This window comes from Parasteatoda tepidariorum, chromosome 11, assembly GCF_982258835.1.
Source record: "Parasteatoda tepidariorum strain Cologne lab strain chromosome 11, Ptep-v5.0, whole genome shotgun sequence".
In the NCBI taxonomy this organism is placed as follows: domain Eukaryota; kingdom Metazoa; phylum Arthropoda; class Arachnida; order Araneae; family Theridiidae; genus Parasteatoda; species Parasteatoda tepidariorum.
Window position 1 is genome coordinate 37,572,919 of NC_141765.1, and position 26,381 is coordinate 37,599,299.

Sequence of the window (26,381 nt, forward strand, 5' to 3'; positions counted from 1 at the left end):
ATTACCGTTACTTATCTTGTAATGAAAATAATTGTTACTTTCATTTACGTTCAGCCAAGAATGCGGATAGATGATTTCAGATAGGCCTACTTCCCATTCCGCTTTTAGATTAACTGGTATCGGTAACTGCGTCTTAAAATGGGAAATTTTGTTGTTAGGAAAAAACTGCATGGAGCTATCAGAGGGTAACGTCACATAGAAAGACATTTTTGAGAATGAGTCTTCATAGGTTAAGTTTCACTATTTATACTTTTTGAATATCACTCACCCAGGCATTAAACTTTTCAGGATAACCTAGAAATTTAACAAAATATTCCGTGCTTCCTCCTTTCTTTCTCTTTTTGATAACTTTTTCTACGGGATAATAGCCCGAGTTGACTACTTTTTGTAATTCTTCTGCATAAAAAGTACCTTCTATTGCTTCATTCTTTAAATCTTTTAATTTATACACAACAGGATTTCGATGAACTATTTTATCTATGACAAATAATTCTCGAGTCCAATTATTTTCATATCCTTTCTCAAATGTAAGTTTTGATTTACTAATGCGAACAGTGTCACCTACTTGAAAAACAGGGTTATCAATATTCACATTGTCGCTATATAAATTATTCCAAACTTGTTTCTGATTATCGATATTTACTGAGGCTGGTTCCATTTTTATACTTCTATGCTTTGTATGATTATAACTATGGATTAATTTAGAAAGGACATCAATGTATTTTTTCGTGTTGAATTCTGTAAAGTATTTCCACATCTTCGTTTTTAAAGTGCGATTAAATCTCTCAACAATACTTGCTTTAGTTTCATTATTCGTTGTAAAAAAATGAACTCCTAAATTTTTAAGATACTGCTGTATAAGTTTATTAGTGAACTCTGTTCCTTTATCTGATTGCAGTTTCACAGGTTTTCTTTCTCTAAAAATAGTTTTTAAAGCTGGCAATACATTTTTGGCTGATTTGTCTTTAATAGGAATAGCCCAAGCATACTTTGAGAAACAATCTATACAAGTTAACAAATATTTATATCCATTATTAAATTTTGCTAAAGATTGCATGTCAACTAAATCAATTTGAAATTGTTCATCTATACCTCCAACAATCACTCTATTACGTTTAAATTTATGCCTTACAGGTTTGTGTAAAGTATAAGAATCTTTAGTCTCCAACCATTTCTTAACGTCGCTTTTCTTCACCTTACCTTTCACGGAATTATAAATAGCATTTACACCTCCAAAACTTCCTGGATGTCCAGGTTTCGTATAAACAGATGAAAGTAAACGATTCATTGTATATTAAAATTAAATCAAAATCAATAAAATTCTGCTGTAATTTTGTTACTTGATAAGTTTTAAGAATTTTTAAAAAATTACAACTGAATCTAACTCTTACAAAATATATATTTTAAAAATACTGGTAATCAAGAAACATTTCATTTAACTTTTTAAAATTCTTATCTAACATGAATATTTCAAAAATAACGATAATAAAGATAAACATTCTGATAAAAGAAATACCCAGTCAGCTGAAAAAGAAAAAATGTCTAGCAGCTTAAATAGAAAAAAATCCAATTGATATCTGAAATAAATACACTATTATACTATTTATGCAAAAGTAAACAGAAAACAAGTTTAGTTAAATTTAAACAATGTTTTTTATTAATTCTAATAGAATGCAAAAATAAATAAATAAATAAATTATATACACATATATATATACTCTGGTACAATATTGTTACACATCCATAGATTTGAAAACATGTTCGCTGTCTTCAAAGTATTCATAGGTATAAGGAGGACAAAGAACAGACTTATTTGCATCACTCAATACACTTACTAAATTAATGTTTTTCAAAAACTCACTGGTCACATAAGAAACGGGCTTAAATAGTAAAAGTTTTTGGTTAACAAATAAGTTATCGTAAAACCTCTTTGCTAAATCCATAACATCGATAGATAGTGCAAGGGAATTGAATGTACTTTCTTTGTTTGCCCACAATTCCTCAGCTATCGTAACTGGTTGTTTCAATCCACCTTCCTTCAAAATTTCGCACAATGTGTTTCGTAAAATTTTTGAGGCAAACTCCTGACCATGACTAACGTCCAATGAGGGAGGTAAAGTTTGGTCAATTGGCATTTCACAAAATTGCGTATAAGCCTTTGCAAAGTCCATAACTTGAAATACGTAATCCAGTACACAAGAAGAAATGCCATCATAATTCGAAATCATTTCGATCCAATGAGAAAATGTTATAGTTATTTTCCTAATTGTGATCTTTCGATCAAGGCCATAAATGTAACGTTCGAAATGAAAATCAACGAAATTATCACTTGTAATCCTTAATTGTCCTTCAGGAATGTATGCACACTTTAGCTCACGTTTTGATTTAGGAACTGAAGCTATTCCCATCAGGTACTCAATCCAATCAGGTTTCAAAGTAACTCCCTGTTTTGTGGGGTAATACTTTCCTCCGTACTTGTTGTATCGTCTCAAATGCACGACAACACTTTTGTTAAAGCTGCTGACTATTATAAACACATTATCTCCAAGGGCAAAGACATTGTCTGGCATGTTGCCTTCATCAAGGACACCATTCACCTGAAAATAAAAAGAAAATGAGAAACACGAAGCAGGTGACAAATAAGGGATGACATACTTTAATAATCAACAATGCAGACAAAATACATTTTATTTAAAAAAATCAACTTACTTTTGAATTATCCGTTCGGGATTTTTTGCAAACTTCTTGTTCAGAAACTTCTTGATCGCATTTTCTTTTATCCATAATAAGTTAAATTCAGTTATAATATCTCGGTCTTGGAAAAAGTCCTTTGTAAAAGTTATGGTAATCAATAACGAAAATCGAATGTACACTCCTCAAAGCAATGTCTGAAATAATAACTGGTTCAAACTAAATACTAACACATGGAGTTTGGTTGCCAACACTATAAAATAAAATTTTGATGTCCAGTCACTAAATAGTATACAGGTTTAACATGAATTGAAGTGAAGCAAAGGGGAAAACGTCACTTGTTTAACAAGTATTGAACGTTCCCTATCGGTGAGATCCTGTTTCTGAAACATACATACGTCATGTATCCGAGATAACGCTTGATAAATCGTGCCAGAGCAGGAAACCCTTATCGTAATCAGCAGTGATGTCAGTTCGTTATCACCACATGATGAGTTCAATCCTCAGCAATAATTATATTTAAATTAAATAATAAAATAGATTTAAAGTTATTTTATTCCCACATAGATGGTGCCACTAGAGTGAAAGTATGATATCATGTATTTATTATGTTATAATTAACACGTGTATGGTCAGTACCGTTGCCATCCAGAGAAAGTTATAATAACATTAAGAGGGGCAGAAATAATTATTTAATAACTGTCAAAGGTTAAGTGAAAAATATATCGATGAAACTGTAGGATTATATCGATATCAAATCCTTTTCACTTATACACGTGTTCAGAATACAAAAGTTTAACTTATTAACACATATCTAACCAAGCATTCGTGGGTCAGTGGTTATGATATCCAACTACTGACCCACGAAGGCTTTTTGATGGCGTGAGTTCGATCCTCAGCCTTAATTATATTTAATAAATAATATTAAAGCAGATTTAAACATTAAAATAGATTTAAAGTTATTTTATTTCTAAAATTCTCACATAGATGGCGCCACTAGAGTAAAAGTATGATATAATTTATGTGTTATGTAATAAGAGATGACGTCATAACTTCATAATATACATTATCTCCCCAAATAACAAAGTTTCTAAGTGTTGCCATCCTTAAAAACTAATATTAAAAATAATAAGTGTTGCCACCCTCAGAAAACTAATAAATTAAATAATAAACAGAAACCGAAACTAAAATCAAAACTACAGGCGGGCAGAAATAAGTATACGGGCAGAAATAAGCAACTTCCGGTTATAGACGGGCAGAAATAAGCAACTTCCGGTTATAGACGGGCAGAAATAAACAACTTCCGGTTGTAGATGGGCAGAAACAAGCAGCTTCCGGTTGGGCAGAAATAAGCACCCCTTGACTTTCCGTGATGACGTCAGGTATAGGGACCCCCCGCTGTACGCTGTAGCGCTGCCTATACTACTTATGTAAGAATTTGAATAAGAATTAGTGATGCTCTGTGGTCTCGGATTATGATTCCCGCATTGGGTGCTGGAGGTCCCGGGTTCAAATGACGGTCGCGCCCGTAACTTCTAAACTTGCCAATCCGATTCGATCTAGCTTATGAGTTTCAAAGTTTGCTTGAAAAAAATATAGAGCATTTGTATGTTATAATGTAGTTATAATTATATTTGTATGTTATGTATACTTAAATATGTACACTTTGTTTAAAAATTTTTGAAGAAATACCAAAAGGATTATTTTTTAACTTTTGAGTAGCTTAGTTCATGCGATTTTTAATGCTTAGCAATAAGATTTACAGCTTTTTGAGGTTTGGTGGTCCTATAATGAATTACGAAATATAAATAGAAATTTTGATCACCGTATGCCCGAAAACCAAACAGTAAACTAGGAACTTGTTAGTAGGAGCTTATTTTTTAAATTGTTGTTTTTAATAACTGCATAACATTTCGTATGTCTGTAGTAAATATTTATGGAGATATGGACTATTATATGCGATTATATGGACTATTATATGGACTATTATATACATATTTAAAAAAAACTTCTTTTTTTGCCTTACGGTTTTTTGCTTTAACTTAAGTATTATTCATTGGAAGTGTTAAATCTGATATTCATTAAGTTAAATTATATAAATAATTATCAGAAAAGTTGAAAGATTGAGAATATATGGAAAATAATAAAGATTAATGACAAGCGAAGGAGAAAAATAGTTGAAATAAAATTAATTTTAAAAACATTTTTATCTAAAAGAAAAAAAAACTTTTAAAAATCCTAAAAACAAAATAAAGAAATTGTTTTCATTGTTCTCTCTCGCTTTATATATATATATATATGGGTCATTCTCACAAAAACAGTCATTTTCCTGTCCCCAGTATATTTTATGTTTGTTTTACAGCTTACGAAAAAAGTAAATTCAGGGACAGTGTCCTTCAGAATGCAAGCTAACAAAAGAATAAAAATAAAATTATCAATTTATATTTTTTATTTATTTTAGGTAATTAAAATATACCAATATGTCATTCCCTCACTTGTCCCCACTGCTGATTTAAAAAAAGAAAAAAATTGTTTCTGAAATAAATTTTTTTTTTTTTTCAAATTCGTGCTTTTTATTTCAGAATACTGAAATATAAAATTCAGAAAATCAATTTTAAATTTAATTTCTGATAAAAATATTAACACAGCACTATTTTAAACTTTGTCCCCAGTGTTTCGCGTCATACCCTCATAGCAATGTTCTTATCACCTGCTGTCTTCTTAGAATAAAAATATTTTAATAAAAACTTCAGAAGTTAACAACTGGCATCATAGAACAAAATTGCAGTATGTTTCCATCTTCAACTTAAAGAAGCTTTGCTGTGGAATAAATTTGAATGAATCAAACCAGGTAAAATTTTTTACATTTGTCATTCCCTCATGTCATTTTTTAGAGTAAAATAAAATACAACTTCATCGAGAAAGTGGATAATTATATGTTGCTTTCCTGTATGAATATAATTGTATGTGATTGACTTCAGAAATTAATTAGGCCTAACTGTTATTTTTAAATTTTATTGAATTCGTCATTCCCTCATTAGTATAGAAAGTGAGGGAATGACGCTGAAGTGAGGGAATGATTCAAGATGAGTATATTATAAAAAAATTTTTTGTTCAATCGTGCCAGCCAATTTTATTTCTTTAACTTGTAAAAACTATTAAATATATAAGACTAAATTATAATAAATATTAGATATACTTAGTATGTTATCATTTTCAAACTTTAGGTAGATGTAACTTAGATAAAAACATGTATTAAAATGAAATAATGAATTTATTTATTAAATTAATTAATTTATTTATTAAATTAATTAATTATTAATTATTATAAATTAATTATTTAAAAAATTAATTAATTTAAATATTGAGTATAATTTATAGGATATATACTTTCTTTATAATGCCATTACATATTTCTATTAATATAAAAAGTTTCAGAGCTTTTTATTCACTTTACTTTTTTGGGATTTTATGAACTGAAAAATGACAGTTTTCGTGAGAATGACCCATATACACTACCGGTCAAAAGTTTAGACTCACTCTTGAATTTTTAAAAATAGACAAATAACTATTAAAAATGACTTCTTTTAAACTGAAAATTACATTAAATTAACTTTATTTTGAGAAATGTAAGTACACTTATATGGTAAGAACTATAATTTTATGCATAACTTATGAATTTCGTCCGATCTTGGATTCTTCGAAATATCCTCCTTTAGAAATATCCGAAATATCCTTTTTATCACAGCAGTACATATTTTTGGCATTCTTTCTATTAGTTTTTGTAATGTTCTTGCTGATATCTGATTCCAGCAACTAAGTAAAGATTCCCAAAGCTTGTTTTGATTGGTTCATCTCATTTTTGAAACATTTCTATCGAGTTCATCCCACAATAGCTCAATAGGATTAATATCAGGGGATTGAGGGGGCCAATCCATGTATTTCAGTACTTTTTTCTTTTCTTTTGATGCAATGTAGTTTCTACATAATTTCGATGAATGTTTTGGGTCGTTATCTTACTGAAAAACAAATCCTTGACCAGCGATTCTCTGTCCACATGGAAAAGCGTAACGCTGCAATATTCTGTGATAACATTTTTTATCCATAATACCCTCTATTCTTACAAGATCTCCAACTTTATCACCGGCAAAATATCCCCAAATCATGACTGAACCTCCACCATGCTTCACTGTTGGTAGTAAACATTGACTTGTCATACGTTCACCAACTAAACGACGAACATACTGCCTTCGTTTGCTTCCAAACAATTCAAATTTTGATTCGTCCGTAAGCAAAACCTTTGACCACTGTTCTAAAGACCAGGTAACATGTTTTTTAGCCCATTGTAGTCACTTTACTGTATTTTGTTTTTTCAAAAGAGGTTTTCTAGCAGCTACACAACCTTTCAAACCATAGTCACGAAGTCGACGCTGTACAGTAAATACTGACACAATTTTCTGCCGAGTAGCATTCAATTCCTCAAGGATTTCTGGTGCTGTTCGAATCCGCTGTCGCTTACTTTGAATGCGGATAAACTTATCCTCACGTTTGGATGTTATTCTAGGTCTCCCCGATCGCTGGCGGCTCTTATATTGGAAAGTTTCTTTCTTACTTTGCAAAGTTCTGACAACAGTGGTCAGAGAAACATAAGTTTTGGAGGCAATTTGTCTACTTGAATAGCCTTCTGCATAAAGTGCAATAATAACTGCCCGTGTTTCCACACTAATTTTTAGTTTTTAACCCATATTTCTGTAATAAATTGTATTAAAAAAATTAATTTTTGCTTTTAATATATACCAGTTATTCTGGCTAGTTAAAGCTATTATATCAATATTTAAAATTTGTCATGTACATGAACATGACTTATAATTAACCCCATAACAGAAGATGAAATGTAAATTGTTTATAAACTAAGAACTTTAAATAAATTACACTTGTTTTAGAATAGGTACTTACATACACTTTCAATCATTTCGTTATCAACTACAGAATAAAAACAAAATAAAAAAATAATGAACAGTTTTAAAAGAAAACAGAGTTTTGAGATGTTTGTTTATGATTATGTTTGATAAATTGTATGTTTAAGTCAGAAACATTTAACTATTTTTTAAAATTTATATATATATATATATATATATATATATATATATATATATATATATATATATATATATATATATATATATATATATATATATATATATATATATATATATATATATATATATATATATATATATATATATATATATATATATATATATATATATATATATATATATATATATATATATATATATATATATATATAATTCACTTTGTTTATATAGATAAAAGCACAAAATTCGGGGGGAGTATGAAAGCAAAAAGCTAAAAGTCAGGAAAAATCAGGACAGTATTATTTAACTGAAGTCTGGGATATCAATAAAACTACAAACCTTGCAATATAAAAAGCATTTTATTCCACGTGTAATATTTAAAAAAAAAAAAAACATTCTTTTGAGGTACTCGGAAAAAGTATACTAAAAATGTATTTAAATTTAAGATTAATTTTTATATTTAACAAAGAGTTTTTTCATAAACTTGCAATGCCATTTCTTTGAAAATCCTATTAGGAGACCCGACATAGATTCTATACCTTTTGACTCAATTCCCATTTTGAAAGACAAAATTTTTTCAACGCCATTTTTAAAAAATCTTAAGACAAACGTTTATTAAACAGAACGATTTTTTATATTCATTGTTTTCTTCGAATAATGAGAACAATGAACATAAAAATTCATTCGTCCTCACTAACTGACTATGACAAGTTTATTACTAGAAAATTTATTACTAGTTTCATGTATTTTTTTTCTATTATTACAGTGTTCAACAATGTATGATGTCCTATGATGAGCAAAATAATTCATAATTGTAATATCCCCCCCTTTTTTTTTAATGTTTTTTTTTTTTTTTTTTTTTTTTTTTTTAAATTTCTTAATTAAATTTATTGTATTACTTTTCTTTGTCGTCTGGACAGGATTTTCCTTTTGACGACGAATATATATTCTTTGTATTTATGTGTTTGTTTTTGTTCCCAATAAAGTTATATTAGTTTGTAAAGAAACATGTTTATAAGTTACGCATGTTTATTACTAGATTTATTAATCGTGGTTGCTAATATTGACTATACGTGGTGGTATAATATTTAAAAGGGCTGCTAAAGAAAACTATATCTTGAAACCTGTTTCATTCGCCAAATGTTTGGCGATACACATTAGTTAAATTTTAGGAGTCTTCACTTCAAAAATTTATCCATAACAATATGTTTCCACCTTTGACACATTGATGGATCATATCTATTGCTATGACCCTCTACCCCACCTTCTAGCTGGAATTTCCCTTGATGGACAGGCATGATCCCCCACCCTACTGGTACCACCCCTGCTTAATTATCCCCATAAATACAAAATATACAATGCATACAATATATACAACCAAATGAGATTCTTTTTAAAAACACGTGGCTTATGTAATGAGAACTTATCAGTGATAAAGTCTTATCTATAATTTATCTGTATGGTTGGGCTAAGTTCTTCGTATTCAAAGATGAATGGTTGGCAAAGTGCTGCTCGCAGGCTTATATTATTATTTTAGAATTTAAGTAAATAGGGTTATTGCGTGGCAAGGTGGTATACGGGTATGATTCACGCTTCAGGTGCGAGAGGATCCGGGTTTAAATCACGATCGAGCCCTAATAATAAGTTTATGCTAAACTTATTATTTCACAAATCCAATACATTCAAGCATTCATTACAAAATTTGCATAATTGCATGCTATTTCACAGTATCGCGATTCATTAAAGTAGAACATTATCAAAAAAGAAAATTGAATTGAAAATCTTATCTCTATTATTCTAAAGATAATTTAAAGGGATATTTTTCGCAGACTCAAAATGGAAATGAAATTAATTAATTTGTCTATTTCAGGTTTGGCTCATTTAGATGCAAAAGCATGCGGTAAAATGGGGTCGTGGGCTCTTCTGTACTACATATCAACTACAATATTTGCTGCTGTCCTAGGAATCATCCTTGTCTTAGCCATACAGCCTGGAGATCCTTTGATTAAAGAAATGAGTGACTACAGAGGAGATTCTAGACAGGTGTCAACGTTAGACGCTTTTCTAGACCTTATAAGGTAAGTAATATTTTTTTAACCACTATCCACAGAATAGACTACTAGTCAACTTTTCATTTTGAGAAATAATTAAGTTAACTGTTGACCAAGCTTAAAACCCAAACGTAAATATTTGTGTGATCTTCGCTCTAAATAAAAGAAGCTGTTGTTGTTCTAGTTCATTTACGTCGCACTAGAGCTGTACAATGGGATATTGGTGACGATCTGGGAAATATCCCTGAGGATGATCCGAAGACATGCCATCACAATTTTGATCCTCTGCAGAGGGGATGGCACCTCCGCTTCGGTAGCTCGACGACCTGCACGCGAAGTCGAGCACTTTACTGTAGAACAGTTTAACGAGGACCAATACCGCACACCCTCGATCCCTACGCAGACTGATCCAAGTGGACACCCTACCGCACACTGACTGCAGCCAGTGATGCTTGACTTCGGTGATCTGTCGGGAGCCGTGTCTTAACGATCCACTGCGGGATAAATAAAAGGAGAACGCAAAGAAGTTTCATCCTTCCTCAAACATACACAAAACAGAGATTATTACGTAATAGAATGGTGTTGACCTATTTTTCTGAGATCACCTCCGGTTGAGACAAATATGTACATTGGAAACGAAACAGTGAAGAGTCTCCGCTCCATTCAGGTTATGTATTATTTCCTCTAATTTATTATATTCTTGACAATATAAGAGCAATATTAAAATAATTTTTTATAGTTAAAATGTTTCCGAATTTATAAATCACAACGCAGCAATTGCTTTGTCTTTCGACTAAGAGAGATTAACTAGGGGAGGGCTTGCTAGAGTAATTCAATTTAGTATGGGTATAAGTAGTATTGGTAATTAAAATACCTTTAAAATGCTTAGGCTCACAAAAAAATAGCCTTTGAAAATATAGGTAAAGTTTAATAGGTTAAATTAGCTTTCCACATTAGTATAAATGTTTCGTAAGCTCTAAATAATAATGTGTGGTATTAATTTACTTGTGATATTTATTTTATTTATATATAGAAACAAAAGTGATCAATATTATCCAGTTAAATGAAATGAATTCATATAAAGTAAAAGAATTAACAAATAGCGTACTGTTTAAGCATTTGTTTGTCTTTCCTGCTTTTAAAGATATTCACTTTCTAGTGGTTCTTGATCAAATATTGTCTCCCTGACATGACATTAATTTTTTTTTTCATTCAATGTAATCACTATATTTTATTATAATCGTATATATGTGAGAGGTTTACAGTATGTTTCATGTTTCATCCTACAATTTTCTCTAGAAACATGTTTCCTGAGAATTTATTGACAGCATGTTTTCAACAAGTCGAAACAGTCTTTAAACAAATTGCTAGGAACATTACTGTAGCTCCTATGGTATACATTGATGGAGAAGTTACAATTGCTAATGATTCACAAACTGTAAGCTACTTAGTCAGAACTCAAGTATATAAAGATGGTACAAATGTTTTAGGTAAGTTCTATACTCTCTCTCAAATTAACACTTGTCTGACTTATATTCCAATTTTTCCAAAGATCCCATTATTTTTGCATCAGGCATGTTTTTAAAGTTTTTACAGCTCCTTTTAACCTTACAAAGTTTCAAGTACGTTTTTCGCAAAATAACATTTTTTTTAAAAAAACAGGCAGCCATAGTTCTAGACCAGGGGTTTCCAACTTACATGAGTTCGGGGGCCACAATTTAAAACACGAATCAAATGGTGGGCCTCAACTTTATCAAAATTTTACGTAGGACTTTTTTATGTTTGAAGGAACATTAAATATTACTGTCAGATTTTCACCAAGTTGTACAAAACAAAAGTATTGAATTACAAATTAAAATAAGAAGTAGATTTTTAAAAATATTTAATTGCATATTAAAAAATTCGGGCTACAATAACTGTGCACCCATGTATTAAACAATTAATGTGCAACAATATCTAATTGTTAAGATATAAAACTTTAAAAAGGTTGGTATTCAAACTTACATAGTAGCGCACAAAATGTTCAGTGACAAAATTGAGGTTTGTCTGCTGCAACCACCAGAGAATAGATATTTACATTTTAAATTTACAAATGTGTGTGTAAATATTTTCGTCCAAAATGAGTGGTTTCAAGAAGTTAAATCGGAGAATTTCTTCGAGAAAATTTCTGATACACACATGCTAAATTATATTCACAAAATACAAAAAAATGAAATAAAAAATAGCAACATACACGATTATTTTTGTATTTGAATAAATATTTTCTTGAATGCAAAACCTGAGAAATAAATTTTTTTTGATAATTTCACAGAATAAATAATTCGGAATAAATAACACAGAATAAATAAATTGATAATTTCACAGATAATTTTGGTATGATAAATTTCACAGAAACGAAGAAATTAGGTTTTTATGAACGGGAAAAGTATTTTAAACCCATACAGATTTTTTACGAAAATTGTCCGCAAAAAAATGACAACTAATATATTTTAGTTCGCGGGCCACAAAAAAAAGGCTTCGCGGGCCGGATGCGGTCCCCGGGCCGCCAGTTGGAAACCACCTCTTCAAGACCGATTATCTTTCTCCTTAGGGGAAAATGTTTGTTAGGGATGCGGTTTATTGCCTCAACTAATAAAAGGAAAGGAAAATTGTATTCTGTTTTTATAAAATTTTTATCAGATGGCAAAATCATAAGAAGTATGCAAATAATACTTCGAGAAAGAAACATCATTTTATTTTTTTTCGAAATCCTTTTTAATCATGCGCTAACTTGCGCGATCGATGACGCATGCTGCTCTAAAATTATACAGATATGAAACATATTGCTGATTTCTTACACTTCATTAAAAATACACTCGTCTGTGTAGACTTGTATTGGTAGTGAGAAATCAAACCACAAAAAAATAAAATCTTGATTGTATTTCTTAATGAACCTTCTCAGTAAAAGTATGTGTTTACACTGTGGCAGCTAATTAGCAAATGAAACGCTTAAAGAATTAAAAAAAATTCCCTGTAAAAGATGCCAGTTACAAGCCCCATCATTTAACTGATATTTTTTTTCTATTTAGTTGCTAATACCCCTCATATTACTAAAATGAAAGACAATTAGTGCTTTCGAAGGGAAAGTTATAGTTGGTATTTGAAATGGACCAAAAAGTTATTAGTACTTAAAAGCTCAAGATATGTATATCAATTATAGAAAAAGCTACCTCTGCTGTAAAGTTGCATTTATAATGATATAGTAGTTAAATTAATTGCATTTCTGCATTTATTCCGAAATTGGAAATATTCAGGATATCCGAAAAGTATGGAGGGTATACACATCGAATCATATCGACAAGTAAGTGTGCAATATTTTCAGAAGATGCGCTCAATGATAGCAAACTCGACTTCTCCCGGGGTAAGGGATAATTTCAAAGTTTTAAATCAGAACTGCGGTATGGCCCCGTAAAAAAAATAGGGGCAGAAATTTTAGAAAATATGGATAAATCAAAAAATACACGTCAGATCAAAAAAATAAAATTAGATTTGTGTTATATTTTGACATATATATACTAAATATATATACACCGGACTAGACTCTTAATCCTTAACTGCACCTTATTACTTGAGAGTCATCCAAACCTCCGGAAATAGTGCGGGAGCCGAATTTGGTGTCATTAGTTATTTTTATTTTTTCGATCTGAAATGTATTTCTCGAGATATCTCTTTTAAACAAAGGATAACGCATGTTCTTTTCTTTTGTGACATAGCAAAGTTAACTTTGTTCAAAATCGTAACAAATACCGGTTTTGTTACTTGTAACAAAAACGGTTGAACCTCTTTTCTGTTTTCAAAGACCAACAAAAGTCGCGGCAAACAGTTAAAAGGTTTCACCTATTATTATTTGTGAATCAAAATCTTGTAGGTCAACACAGGAAATTTTTTTTTTGAAAAACCCAACTCTGCAATAAAAATTGGAGGTTCTTATTTGAGATTTTGAAGTTGTTTCTCCATCCCTATGGGGTGAAACTGGTGAAAAGATTTTACATTTGTATTTTTTCATCCGATCTCCAGATTTTTGACCGTTTAAATATTTTATAGACACTGTATATTATATAAAAATTATGATTTTTTCCGGATAAGAATATACAAAATAATATAATATGACTAATTTTAGATATATTTTTGAATGTTTACATTACTTTTCATATATTTAGGTCTTATTGTCTTCTGCATTGCATTTGGTATTATTTCCGGCCAGCTGGGAGAATTTGGCGCACCTATCGTCCGTTTCTTTGTTATTTTGAATGAAGTTATCATGAGGATTGTTATAGTCATAATGTGGTAATACTAGTGTTACGACCTTTTTTAAAATAATAAGACTAGTTTTTGAGAATTTTAATTAGCTAATTCTTAATGTGCAGCGGAATACTGTTATATAAACATTATTTCTCGAGCTTAAATAGAATACGCTAGGCTATCTCAAATTTACTTATCAATCCGATGTTAGTTAAAAGTGCGGAAACGTATTTTCTTATGTACAGAACCACCTTTCAGCCTGAACTTAAAAACAGACTTTTAGATCATTTGCGTCAGAGGACAGCTCTTATTGTCGATTTATTCGGGGATTTCTGAAATCACGCCTATACTACATATTTTTAGAATTTTTATCACAACTAAAATTATTAGAACCAACACATCAGGAGTCAAAAATTGTGAAGTGAGAAACAAAAATGAAAAGGTAATGCCCATCTGGCAGATCCACTGTTAAAGGTAATCATTGTGAAAATGGGATTACAATTATCAAAGCCATTTTATTAAACGAAAAAATCGAAAGGTAAAATTAGAAGTTATTAGGAACCCTAATCTGTTTTATTCGGTAAATAAGTGGCTTGAATGATTTTACCACTTGCACTGTGATTTAGCTCGATAAACGATAATTATGCATTAAAATTTAATTCTTCTTCTTTTCTTTAATATTATGTTTATTGAGGATGCGTAGGTCTTACTGTCTGGCAATCACGAGATGAGCCCTCGACGCAAGAGTAGTAGGTAACAGTCATGATGGTAACGGACTGGTCTATTTATTTATAGGTGCAGATAGTATTTTGGTTTGTTGATCGCGTTGAATAAAAAACTAGTTTCTGCATACTAATACTCGCGACCTTACTACTTCGCAAAATGATCGAGTCTTCCAATCTCACTGAGAGTTTAGCTCCTGATTGACAGTATGTGCGGTGACTTTATTTATGACAAGGATTCTAAAAATACACATTAAATGTGGTGACCAAGGAACACCCTGTATTTATTTTGAAATTTTATTAGCATATGTTCTCTTTATCATATTCTCTTTCTTTAACAAAAAAAAAAAAAAAAAAAAAAAAAAAAAAAAAAAAAAAATCAGAAAATGTATTTTAAAATTTCAAATAAATTCAAAATTATTGCTACGTTTTTTTCAAATTCCAAAAGCGCCTTACAGGCAATAAAGCCCGATTTAAATAATTTGGGGACTATAAGCACACTAGAACAGAGCCCCTCGCATTTTACTTTTAATAAATGCTTTGCAATCATTAAATATATGGTATTGTATTTGCAAGCAATGCTGTGAAATTATCATTTAAATATTACTTTCATCTTATTATGTGGAGCCAAAATATACATGTACTCTAAATATAAAGGAAGTTGGAGAACAATAAAACAAAATTTACGAATTTTCTTTCCTAGCCACTATTTTCAATGCTCACTCTGTCTTGTATACTTCCCTAAATAATTTTTTATTAATCTTTAAATAATCTTTTCACACTTAAAAAGGACAAAAATTAAAAGGTCTAATAGTGTCTCGTGAACTCAGTATGTCAAAGTAAAATTAACCAAGTAATGAAAGGAAATTTCGAATTTCATCAAAACATAAGAGTATTTTATAAACATTTTACAAAGCAGTAAGCTTAATACAAATACAGAAAATGAGTTAAAAAATACAATAAAGGAACTAAGTTCTAATATTATAGTTTCAGTTGAAGTATAATGCTTCTATTAAAAAAAATTATTTATTTTATATTAAATTAGCTCAAGTCACAGTTTTAAATTTCTCTCGGTCACTCCTGAAAATAATAGGAGGTGGAAGTTTCAGCACAATCGAGTATTTTTTCCATATTTCTACTAATATACAAATTGGATCTAAGAGGTGTAAAGTCGGGGGATGCATGCGACATCCCTTTCCAATCAAGCACCAATAACTTTGTGTTGCTAAAATATGTGAAGTCTCGCATTGCGTGGTGGAACAAGATTCCTTTATGATTTTTATTTTTCATTTCCAACGGCAAAAGAAAATGAAAAACTCTTACAAAATCAGTGAACAAAAAGGTGAACAACAAGTAAGAGAAAAAAGTCACTATCTCATTTATAGATGTCGGGCACTCCAGTACGCCTCACCTCAGAGTTCCCATGCAGAGCCGAGCATCTCAATAGATGGTTCCTGTCCATAAGTTCATTATTTGAACATAACGGGCAATTTGGGTCAGCGAGACTGCCGATGCGGCAGAGGTGGTTCGCCAGGCAATCATGGCCCACCGCAAGTCTGAATTCTGCAACAGCTTTATTTCGGGGCTTATCGGCAATACCCTATTCTAAGCTGTTCCCCCAACTTCTTGAAGAAATACGAGAAGTGAGCAACGCTTTCCAGTTTTGTCTCATAAAATGTTTGATATAGAGTTTTGCCGAATGAAAGGATTTAAAAGTGCTTGGCTGTTGAATTATTTGAGTGCCTTTTTTAGCCAGCATATCGGCCTGTTCATTGCCGTAGATATCGCAATGTCCTGGGATCCATTGGAGTGTTATTTGTCGCCCTTCTATCCTCAAACTTTCCAAGAGAACCTGGCAACCCTGGATAGTCCTAGAGATAGGTATTTCACGAGATCTAATAGCTTGAATGGCAGCTTTGGAGTCAGACAGTATAACTACCCTATTGTAAGATCTTGGGACAATTTGTTCCAGTGACACAAAAATAGCCGCCTTTATGATTTTTGATCCCCCATATAGGCCATGGGGTCCCCCATACAGGTATTTTGATCCACCATTTTGATCATATGGGGGATCCTTTATGATTTTTGATCCCCCATATAGGCCCGACTTTACACCATCAGATTATCATTATTTAAGTTTTCAAAACTTATTTAAGTTATGAAAATTTCTGTAATAGCGTTGACCTCAAGTCGTACTTGGTTCAATTTTTTACTGATAAAGTCCAGAAGTTCTAAGATCGTTGGATCATGAAGTTCCAGAAAGATGGCAAAAGGTCATTGAACAGAATGGAAGATATTTCACTGATTAAAGTTAATTTCTAGCACAGAAAAAGTTGAATTTTATTTCACACTGAAAAACGGAAATTACTTATTCTGTACACTTATAACACAAAAAATTATAACATTACTTCAGCTTTTCAATCATTTTAAGAAATCATTGCACCCCGCTCTATTTTTTATTTTTGAAAAAAAAAAAAAATCATAATGCATTATATTTTTAAAATAGTTTATGATTTGTTTTTAAGCAGAATTCCTTACTTTGCAGAGTGTATATTTATGATAATATACTTTTCTGTATATTTAATTTTCTCATTAAAATTAGCTAACTTTTGGTTTAACATTTATTAGGTATTCACCATTTGGCATAATGTCACTGATAGTAGGGAAAATAATGGCCATTAATGACCTGGCGAAAACAGCTGAACAATTAGGACTCTACATGATGACCGTTGTGATAGGTTTAGCCATTCATGCTTGTGTTACTCTTCCTTTTCTGTACTTCATTGTTACTCATAAAAACCCACTCACATTCCTAAAAGGTATGCTTCAAGCATGGGTGACAGCATTGGGGACTGCATCCAGGTAAATTCACATTCTTTTTATTAAAATAATTTTAGTATCGTATTTTTAACACCAGAACGATGAATGTGACCGTTTTCATATATCTTTTTCTTATAATTTATACTTTGTTTTACACAAGCAATTTTAAACTTACTCAAATTACGTTTTAGAAAGCTCATGCTTTCTTACACCTGGTTGTGGAAACAATGTATTAAAACAGTAATAAAAAAAAATTACTTTGAGAATTTAGCTAATTTTGCATCATAGTAAATTAATTTTTAAACCATTAAAGAGCAAATAAGCAGGACATGGCAAATATGAAGTTCAGTGGGAAAATAATAATAATAATTTTTTGCTTATGTTCTTCGTTTAAAAAGTTCTCTGTAGATGGCGAAATACGCAAAAAGTAAAATTAGCGTTAAGGATATTCAAACTTTCGATTGCTCTCCTTACCAAACTAGGATATTTCTTAGATTACGGCTATACTTTGGAGGACAGAAATTCGAATCCGTTGAAAAAACGGTATGTTTATTCAGTGAAAGTACGTACGTTTTTGTGACTGCACTAATTAATTACCGTATTTGAGGTCACTCTCTTGAACCATTTAAGACTGAGTTCTAGAACGTGAAGATCCAGTCATTAGTTCAAAAGTTATTCAGGGTGTTCCGTTTAGATTTTTGCGTACTGTATACAGAAATAAAACGAATTCAAAGTAACATTTTTCCAATAGGGTAATCTACAAACCAAATATACGCAAGCAAGGATTACACAAGTGAATTACATAAGTAAAATTACAACAGCAGGGATAGGAAGTGATAGAACAATATGGAGCTCGTTAAAGCTGTTAACCGTTTGAAACTAAATAATTATATTTTAGGAAAATGAATGTCGCACCTAACACTTTGAACAGCGTCTGCATACATTGGATAAATATACTTGTATATATATATACACACACATACCAGACTACCTTCAAAATAGGCAAACGACAAACTAAACAACATATAATTGGTTCTAATTAATTATGATAAAGGGGGGCCTCCCTGGCCGAGCGGTATCGCCGGTCCAAACGCTCTGTTAAGCGTGGAGGTAGCGGGTTCGAATCCCGCCGTAACCCTGGATGTATTCTTTGTGATGTCTTTCTCTGAATTGTTCTATCTGTATTTTCTACTTGACAATGACTTATAAGCCTATATATTGAGCACACAAGTCAGCAAATGTATGTAATTTCAATAAATCAAATCAATTATGATAAAGGTAAAATTTTATATGAAAATAATAAATTATACTATTTTTAATTTCAGAGTTAATGAAAAGTGTTAACATTTTCCAAAAAAAACTTTTTTTTCAATGGAGCACTGAATAACTATCAATAGTTTGAGATCAATGCACAGAAATTTTTTAATAGTGTTACTATAACTTTAAAAAATAATAATTAATAAATTAGTTCATATTCTTTCATTCCAATATTTAATTAAAATTTGTAATAAGTTCAAGACGTAACAATATTTGTGAAACTACAAAAATTCCTCATATAAGGATTTTTTACTGTATTTGCTGAAAATGAGAAAAAGCGTATGGCCCGTAAGCGAATAATCACCATAAAAATTTGGAAATGTAAAATTGTTAATTTAGTTTTTTTTCTTCTTCATAAATTGACAGAATTCTAAAATAGTTTCAAATAATGAATCCTGAGGGGGACACTGACTGAGTCATGTATATAATTAGTGGATTAAGTAGGAACTAACAAGTCTAGCGATTTTTTTTTATCATTGAAATAAAAAGATGTTGCATAGGAAATCTAAATCTTTTGATTCTTAAAATTGATTATTTTATAATCCGAATTTGTATTCGCAGAAAAGGGGATATTTGAGAACACACGAAGATCATGAAATATTAGGACAGGGAATCGTTTTTGAATGGTTATCGGAGAAACAAGGCTATATAAGTGTGATGCTATTTTTTTCTTAATTTAGGTTACTAAAATTTTATTTCAAGGATATAAGCCTGATTAAATTTAGATTTATTTTAGATTCTTAAATAAAATATATCCGTTATAAATAATAAAGCATTAGCAGAAGTTATGTATTAAAATCATTAAAAAATCCTCTCTAAAAAATTAATGTACTCCAAAAATTCGAGTTACATCTTCACAAATATTCTAAAAACAGAGATTTATTGAAGCAACAAGAACGAGTAACTTATAAACTCTAAAGCTAATTTATTAAAATTCACTATAAAGTCACTTAGTTCATTCATGGGTTAATGTAAACATTTGTAATAAATCCACAAATTGTAAATATTTCTTTGTAATTGTGTGGTGTAGTATAATTCATCAACTTAACAGATCAAATGGGATTTGATCTAAACAGATCAAATGGAATTTGATCTGTCCACGTTATCTACAACGTCATGGATAAAATAGTTATAAATTCTTAGGATATCCTTCAGATTGTGAAATCTTTGTAAATTTTCAAAGATTGTTTATTTTTAACATTATAAAGGCATATGCGCTAATCAAGAAGACCTACATGCCTTCATACGAGTAAAAAACATGGTCAAACAAAACTATATCAAGAGTGAAGTATCGCGAATTTTTATAAGAAATCAAGGGTTATTAATATGAGTGAAAAATAATAGTTCAATGAGAATACAAAACTCGTATTTTCACGGTAAAAAAAAAACAAGTATGAGTAAATACAGAAAAAAAAATCGTGCCACGTGACTCTTTATATTAGAACACAATATTTGAAGTAATATAGTTCTCAGAGATATAAATTACGGAAAATATCCAACATATTCAAATCATATTTTGCGTACCATATAAAGTCGCATAGATAAACATGCTAAGAAATTTCATAAATTTTTGTACGTGCTGCATTACATCATTTGAGTTACAGACATAGAGCACATTGTAGTAGTGATTTTTTTCATATGCGAGTCTATATTCTAAGGCGAAAAAGTGTTCTTTTCTTCATTTCTTAATGTTAATATTTTTAATACCGGGGCACTGTTAATATTTTCTTTTATTAGTGCTGCTACCTTACCAGTGACTTTCCGCTGCTTAGAAGAAAATAATGGAATTGACAAAAGGGTCACACGCTTTGTTTTACCAGTTGGAGCAACTGTAAATATGGATGGCACAGCACTTTATGAAGCAGTGGCGGCAATTTTTATAGCTCAAATGAATGGGATATCTTTGTCAGCTGGTCAAGTTATATCAGTAAGGTACGGCTCAAAAGTTTTTTCTTCTTCTTAAAACAAAAAAAATTTTTGAAAAATTAATTTTTATAAATTCTGTACTTAATATGACAATGAATCTAAAGTTTTATAATATAGTGGCCGCAGCTAATATAATCACTGGACTATAAAATCAGCCCCTTTTTAAGATTACATCTGCAAGAATAAAATCTTTACAATATCAACACATGCTAAAACCATCTTTTAATAAAATCATGATAGCCGTTTTGTAAAATCAAATTTTTGTAGGGCATACTCTGAAAATAAATAAAAACTCTGCTTTTTTCTTTCTATTTTCTCAATTCCATTTAAGTTAAGATAGCATATAAATAGCATAATTCATTGTGCTTCCTGGAACAAAATTACAGGAGTGGATTACACTTTTTAGGGAATTCGCAGGTTGAGTTAAAAAATTATGAATAGCGAGTGTAAAAGAATCCAAATGAAAACTGTTTATGAATTGTATATAATGCCTATAATCACTCATTCAATAAGGTAAATCTATCTTTAATCGATGTTAGAAAAGAGCTCCATGTTTTAAAATGAAATTTACAGCAAAGGAAATGAAATATTATAAGTTACAAAAACTTTTATATACTTTCCAACCATATTGAATTGTTAATTATAGATTTTTCTAACCTAACAAATATGAAAATTAGAAAAATATAGTTAATATTTAATTTAAGTGACAAATATACAGTCGGACCCCGCTACAGTGAACCATCTGCAGACTCAGTAATGTGTCCACTATAAACGATGTGGTTCACTATATCCAAATGTTTTGAAAAATATTTTTTGCATAAGACAGTTGAATGATTGAAAATTGGTTTTGCAATTTTACGCAAGTTATTTAAAAAATTATTACCTAATTAACAGATAATAAAGCAAAAATTAATGAAAAAAGTACTTACGTAGCATGAAATTAGTTTTTATGAAAAAAAAAATTTTGATTTTTGATTGAATACAATTTGATTTTAAATAGAGTTCATCAATTTTCTTATCCACCATGTGCAAAGAATGCAAGATTTTTTAATCTACATTTTCTGTAGAAAAAAAACATATAAAGGACATTTATGGCTGATTTTACTTCAGCTATAGATAATGCTGAAAGTTTATTTTCTTCCAATAAGTCTTTTCTACCTTCATTCGTTTGTTTTATTTCACTGACAATGTCATCATTGGTAGGAGTACCAGAAGTGCATACTTCATTATCGCAACAATCAAATTACTCAATAACGTTCTTAGGAAAAATGTCCATTCCATGTTTTTTTAGCCATGGAGAGATACGTAAATTTTCCTCATCATCTTCTTCCTCCATATTGGAATCTTTTTCTTCTAAATCCCTTGAAAGACCTGCATGTCGGAAACAGTTGCTGATTGTAGCTGATGTTACTTGCCTCCATGATTTTTCTAGTTGCTTCTAGAAGAGAGATGTTGTATTCTGAGTGCATGTTGTTTTTTGCATAGTTATCTATACGCATAACTAATTGTCTTCTATAGTGAGACTTCAGACTGCGAATAACACCCTGATTCATGGGTTGCAACACAGAAGTCGTATTTGGTGTCAAAAATACGAGCTTAATATACTTTAGATTTTCTAAAGGGGGTGATGCAATTGTCTACAAGAAGAACAATTTTACGATTTACTTTTAATAAATCGTTGTCCGACTTTGAAATTCTTCAAAAAAATGGGAGGTCATCCATGCTTTTTGATTGGCTTTGTAGTTTATGGGCAGTTTTTAACATTTTTAAAGCACCTCGGTTTTTGAGATTTACCCATGAGTTACAGGGTAACAAAAAAGTATAGGGATCACTTTTGTGGTTAAGTACCACTAAAATTTTAAAACCTTTTTACATATATAGCATACTGATCTAAAGCTCTGCTATCACACTTTTAATTACAATACTATTTCATAAAATCACAAAAATGCCTTTGAAGAAATTTGGCAAAAAGCTAATTGGTCAAGTACAAGCATTTTTAGAGCTTCGATGGAGTCACAGGATTATACAGACCCATCTTAAAAAGAAAGGTATTGCGATTTCACTCAGCCATATCAGTCGCATCAAGAATTCAAAACTCGGATCGACGCAAAATAATGCAAAACCAAAAAGAAGTGGACGGCCAAGCAAATTGAAGAAATCAGATTTGCAGAAGCTTGATAAGATGACATCAAAACCGGATCCACCAACACAGGCAAGCATGGCTAAAGCTCTTAACGTTAGTCAGCAAGTTGTAAGCTATCAACTAAAACAAAAGTTGAAGAAAAAAATGCCATAAAAAAACTAAATGTCATCATTTAAGTGAGAGATCGGTGCAGATTAGGAGGCAACGTTCACGGCCCCTCTACAAGCTTCTCCGTAAGGACAGATGGCGAAAGTTCATTACAACTGATGAAGCTTGGATCTATCAATCTGATACCAATGCTAAATCTAAAGTTCAATATCTTAGCAGTGGGCAGAACAGGCGAAAATTGACACCATCAACCACGGTGCCTCATCTCAAAGGTGTAATGGTTTGGATGGGCATATTCGCCCTTGATGTGAAAAAGCCTCGGCTTGTGAAACCTGGGGCCAAAATAAATTCTGAGTATTAAATACAGAAGATATTAAAGCCCTTTCTTAAGGATGATTACTGCAGATTGTACCCTAATGGTGATGCTGTGTTCCATCAGGACTCTGCTCCATCGCATGCATCTAAGGTCACCCAGAAATTCCTAACAGATCAGCAAGTGCAATTCCTGAGACCAGAACAATGGATTACAAACAGTCCTGATGCTGCACCATGCGACTATTTCCTATGGGGACATCTGAAAAGCAAACTGAATAAGCGAAGAATTTCTACATTGAGAGGTCTTCAAAGAGCTATTAGAGAAGAGGTGAAGAAAATCCCACAGGAAATCATTTTGCGGGCTTTAAAATCATGGCCGCAGCATTGTAGACAAATCTATTATGCCGGTGGTCGACATATTGAGAAGCATCGCTGAATTTATGTAAAAAGTTTTGGAAATAAATATATTCAAAAATGATCCCTATATTTTTTTGTTACCCAGTAGTTTTCACTTTTCCGAGCCGTTCATGTTTGCACAAACAAGAACTGTTATGCTCACTTTTTCTCCTTTAAATTTTAACACCTGATTGGGAATTAATTTGTAAAATAGTCTCGCTTCGTCAGCATTAAAAATGTCTTTCTCTTCATAATTCAGTATAATATTCGGCCACACTTCTGTTGCATCAACACTCGCTTCTTCTCCAACAATCTTTCCTGAAGAAATATTATTCCGTTTTTAGAATCTATCCAGTCATCCATTGGAGCACACAAAATCCTTTTCCTCTAATTTTTCAGCAAACTCATTCTCTTTAATTTGAAGCATAGGTCCGGTCACAGGAAGATTTCTATCCCGCTGAGTAGTAAACTATTTTAACAAAGCTTCTTCTACGTTTTCTCTTTCAGCTCAAAGCAGTTTTTTCGACGAAACCATATTTTTGTCGTATGCGGGAAGAATTTACACTTCGATTTTTCCAAATGTTTCAAACTGTAGATTTTGACAAGGAAAATTTCTTACACATTGCCGATTGATTGGTTCCATCTTCAATACGTTTTACAATTTTAACTATGTCCTCTATCAAAAACGCTTTTCTCTTTAGAGAATTTGTCATTTTCACTGCTTTTGAAATAAAAATCTTGTCTCAAATAGATAATGTAAGAATATGAAGAGATCAGCTATAGAACGAGTTAAATTGTTCCCCTTCTTGATTGTCAAGGGGTGATTTGTAAAGAATATGGTTTGAACAGAGAAGAGAATTCCAAAAATTCAGCAGGTGACCAAGTTAACTAGTCATAGAGCAAGCTTGGGGAAAAGGGACAAAAAGAAGCTTGTCAGGGAGGGGGAAGTATAAGATAAATGTTCTGTTTAACATTTATTACAGTTTAGTTAAAAGCGATTAGCATTAAGGAATGAAATATGACACATTGTATAGGAATGCATTAATTTTCGAGCCAACACCTGCAAGTTTTAAGACGGAGGACTGAAAAAGACATTTAGATAAATGAAATTTGAGTACACTATAACCGAATTTCCAAATTCTCGGCTGTTCACTTATAAGCGTTAAAAATAACATTCTTTAAATAGAGGTACGGACAGGACCACAAAAAAGTTCACTACATCCCCGGTTCACTACTGTAAATTCAGTAAAAATAAAATTTAAATGTGCAAATCAATTTAGCTTTAGTGCAGTTGTAAAGTTTAACTTCGGAATTTTTTTTTTAAGTGTAGACATTCCGGTTTATAAAATCAATGGACATGATTTTATTAGGCGGTGAGAACTATTAATACTTTTTGAGCAATAAATTTATTTGGTACAGTTTCAAGAAATGGATTGGAGAGTTGTCAAGCATCATGATTAAGGTAAATTAATAATTTAAAATCATGAAAATGATTGCTTAAATTTACTTTTTTTTTAAATAAAATATTACATTTAACCAACTGGCCACTTAGCAAATGGGCAAAATTAGGAGAATATTTCTCCCAAATTCACCATTTCCCCAATCTAAAAACATGGGAAAATTGGTTTTTGCAAAGCAGAGAAGACTGCAGATACGCCTTTTTACGCGCAGTTCCATCAGGTTAAAATAAATTATTCTATTTATATATTTTTTTTCACTTTTGTGAAATTTTAAATTAACAAAGGAGAAATTGCAGTCTACTCTTATTGTAAGGTTATAAAATTTTGTTAAATATTAGTTGTAACTGTTTTTAACAAATCAACAAGTTGACAAATTTTATTTACCAAGCAAATGACACTATGAATATTAAATGAATAATAGAAGAATGAAGTCTGAATTTTTAAGAATTTCAAAGGTATGCTATCTAACAATTATTTATTTTTCAGAAATCATTAAAAAAAAAAAATCTGTCGTTTTCTTATTCAAATTTTCAGATCGTTTTTTCTTTTCTTTCTTCTTTGTGATGCCTTTTAAAAATAGTCCTAATAAAAAACGAAAATACACTTTTCTGAAAATAAGTGATTTGATTATAGAGGGCAAATACAATAGACAATGGCAACATCGCATAAAATATTAATTTTTCTTGCTATAACTTATTCAGAATTCACCCCTGGATACAAAAATCTGCTTTTTTCTGCAAAAATTTATTTCTTCAATTATTAAACATATAAATTGGTAAAGTTATGTAATGCAGTAAAAAAATAATCCCTGATTGTGATGACATAACTTGAGCCTAACAGATATCTGCCCTCCTAGTCCATGAAGCGTATTTCAAAGATGTGTTTACTTACAGTTCACTTTTATTTATCAATTGAACCTTGTTAAATGTTAGTTAGTCACAAATGTTGAATTGGAAAATTTCCTGAAAGCTCAGATAGATAAATTTACCTCCACAACAAGTGAAGAATTAAAAATATAGTTCTTACAGTGAATCAACATTTCTTTTTGGCTG

The 26,381-nt window shown here is 30.9% G+C and overlaps 2 protein-coding genes across 5 annotated transcripts in view; one reads left to right on the plus strand and one right to left on the minus strand.

The window, feature by feature from the left end:
- Window positions 1–26,381, plus strand: part of LOC107438559 (excitatory amino acid transporter) — a 145,180-nt gene that overhangs the window by 115,800 nt on the left and 2,999 nt on the right. For all 4 annotated transcript variants that reach the window (XM_087154749.1, XM_087154747.1, XM_087154746.1 and 1 more), the window contains exons 4-8: window positions 9,661–9,868; window positions 11,141–11,331; window positions 14,041–14,167; window positions 17,473–17,706; window positions 20,719–20,913. In XM_087154749.1, the coding sequence (XP_087010875.1) occupies window positions 9,661–9,868; window positions 11,141–11,331; window positions 14,041–14,167; window positions 17,473–17,706; window positions 20,719–20,913 (955 nt within the window). The remainder of the gene's footprint in view (window positions 1–9,660; window positions 9,869–11,140; window positions 11,332–14,040; window positions 14,168–17,472; window positions 17,707–20,718; window positions 20,914–26,381) is intronic.
- On the minus strand, window positions 1,645–2,807 carry LOC147801349 (uncharacterized). Its single transcript, XM_087154750.1, has 2 exons — window positions 2,710–2,807; window positions 1,645–2,597 (listed from the first exon to the last, which is right to left on the minus strand). The coding sequence occupies exons 1-2, from the start codon at window positions 2,782–2,784 to the stop codon at window positions 1,734–1,736; spliced, it is 939 nt and encodes a 312-aa protein (XP_087010876.1). The 5' UTR covers window positions 2,785–2,807; the 3' UTR covers window positions 1,645–1,733.

Coding starts and splice junctions, on each gene's coding strand:
- LOC147801349 (XM_087154750.1), bottom strand. CDS start 2,784: ATGGATAAAAGAAAATGCGATCAAGAAGTTTCTGAACAAGAAGTTTGC. Junction 2,598..2,709: donor CCCGAACGGATAATTCAAAA/GTAAGTTGATTT, acceptor TTTTATTTTCAG/GTGAATGGTGTCCTTGATGA.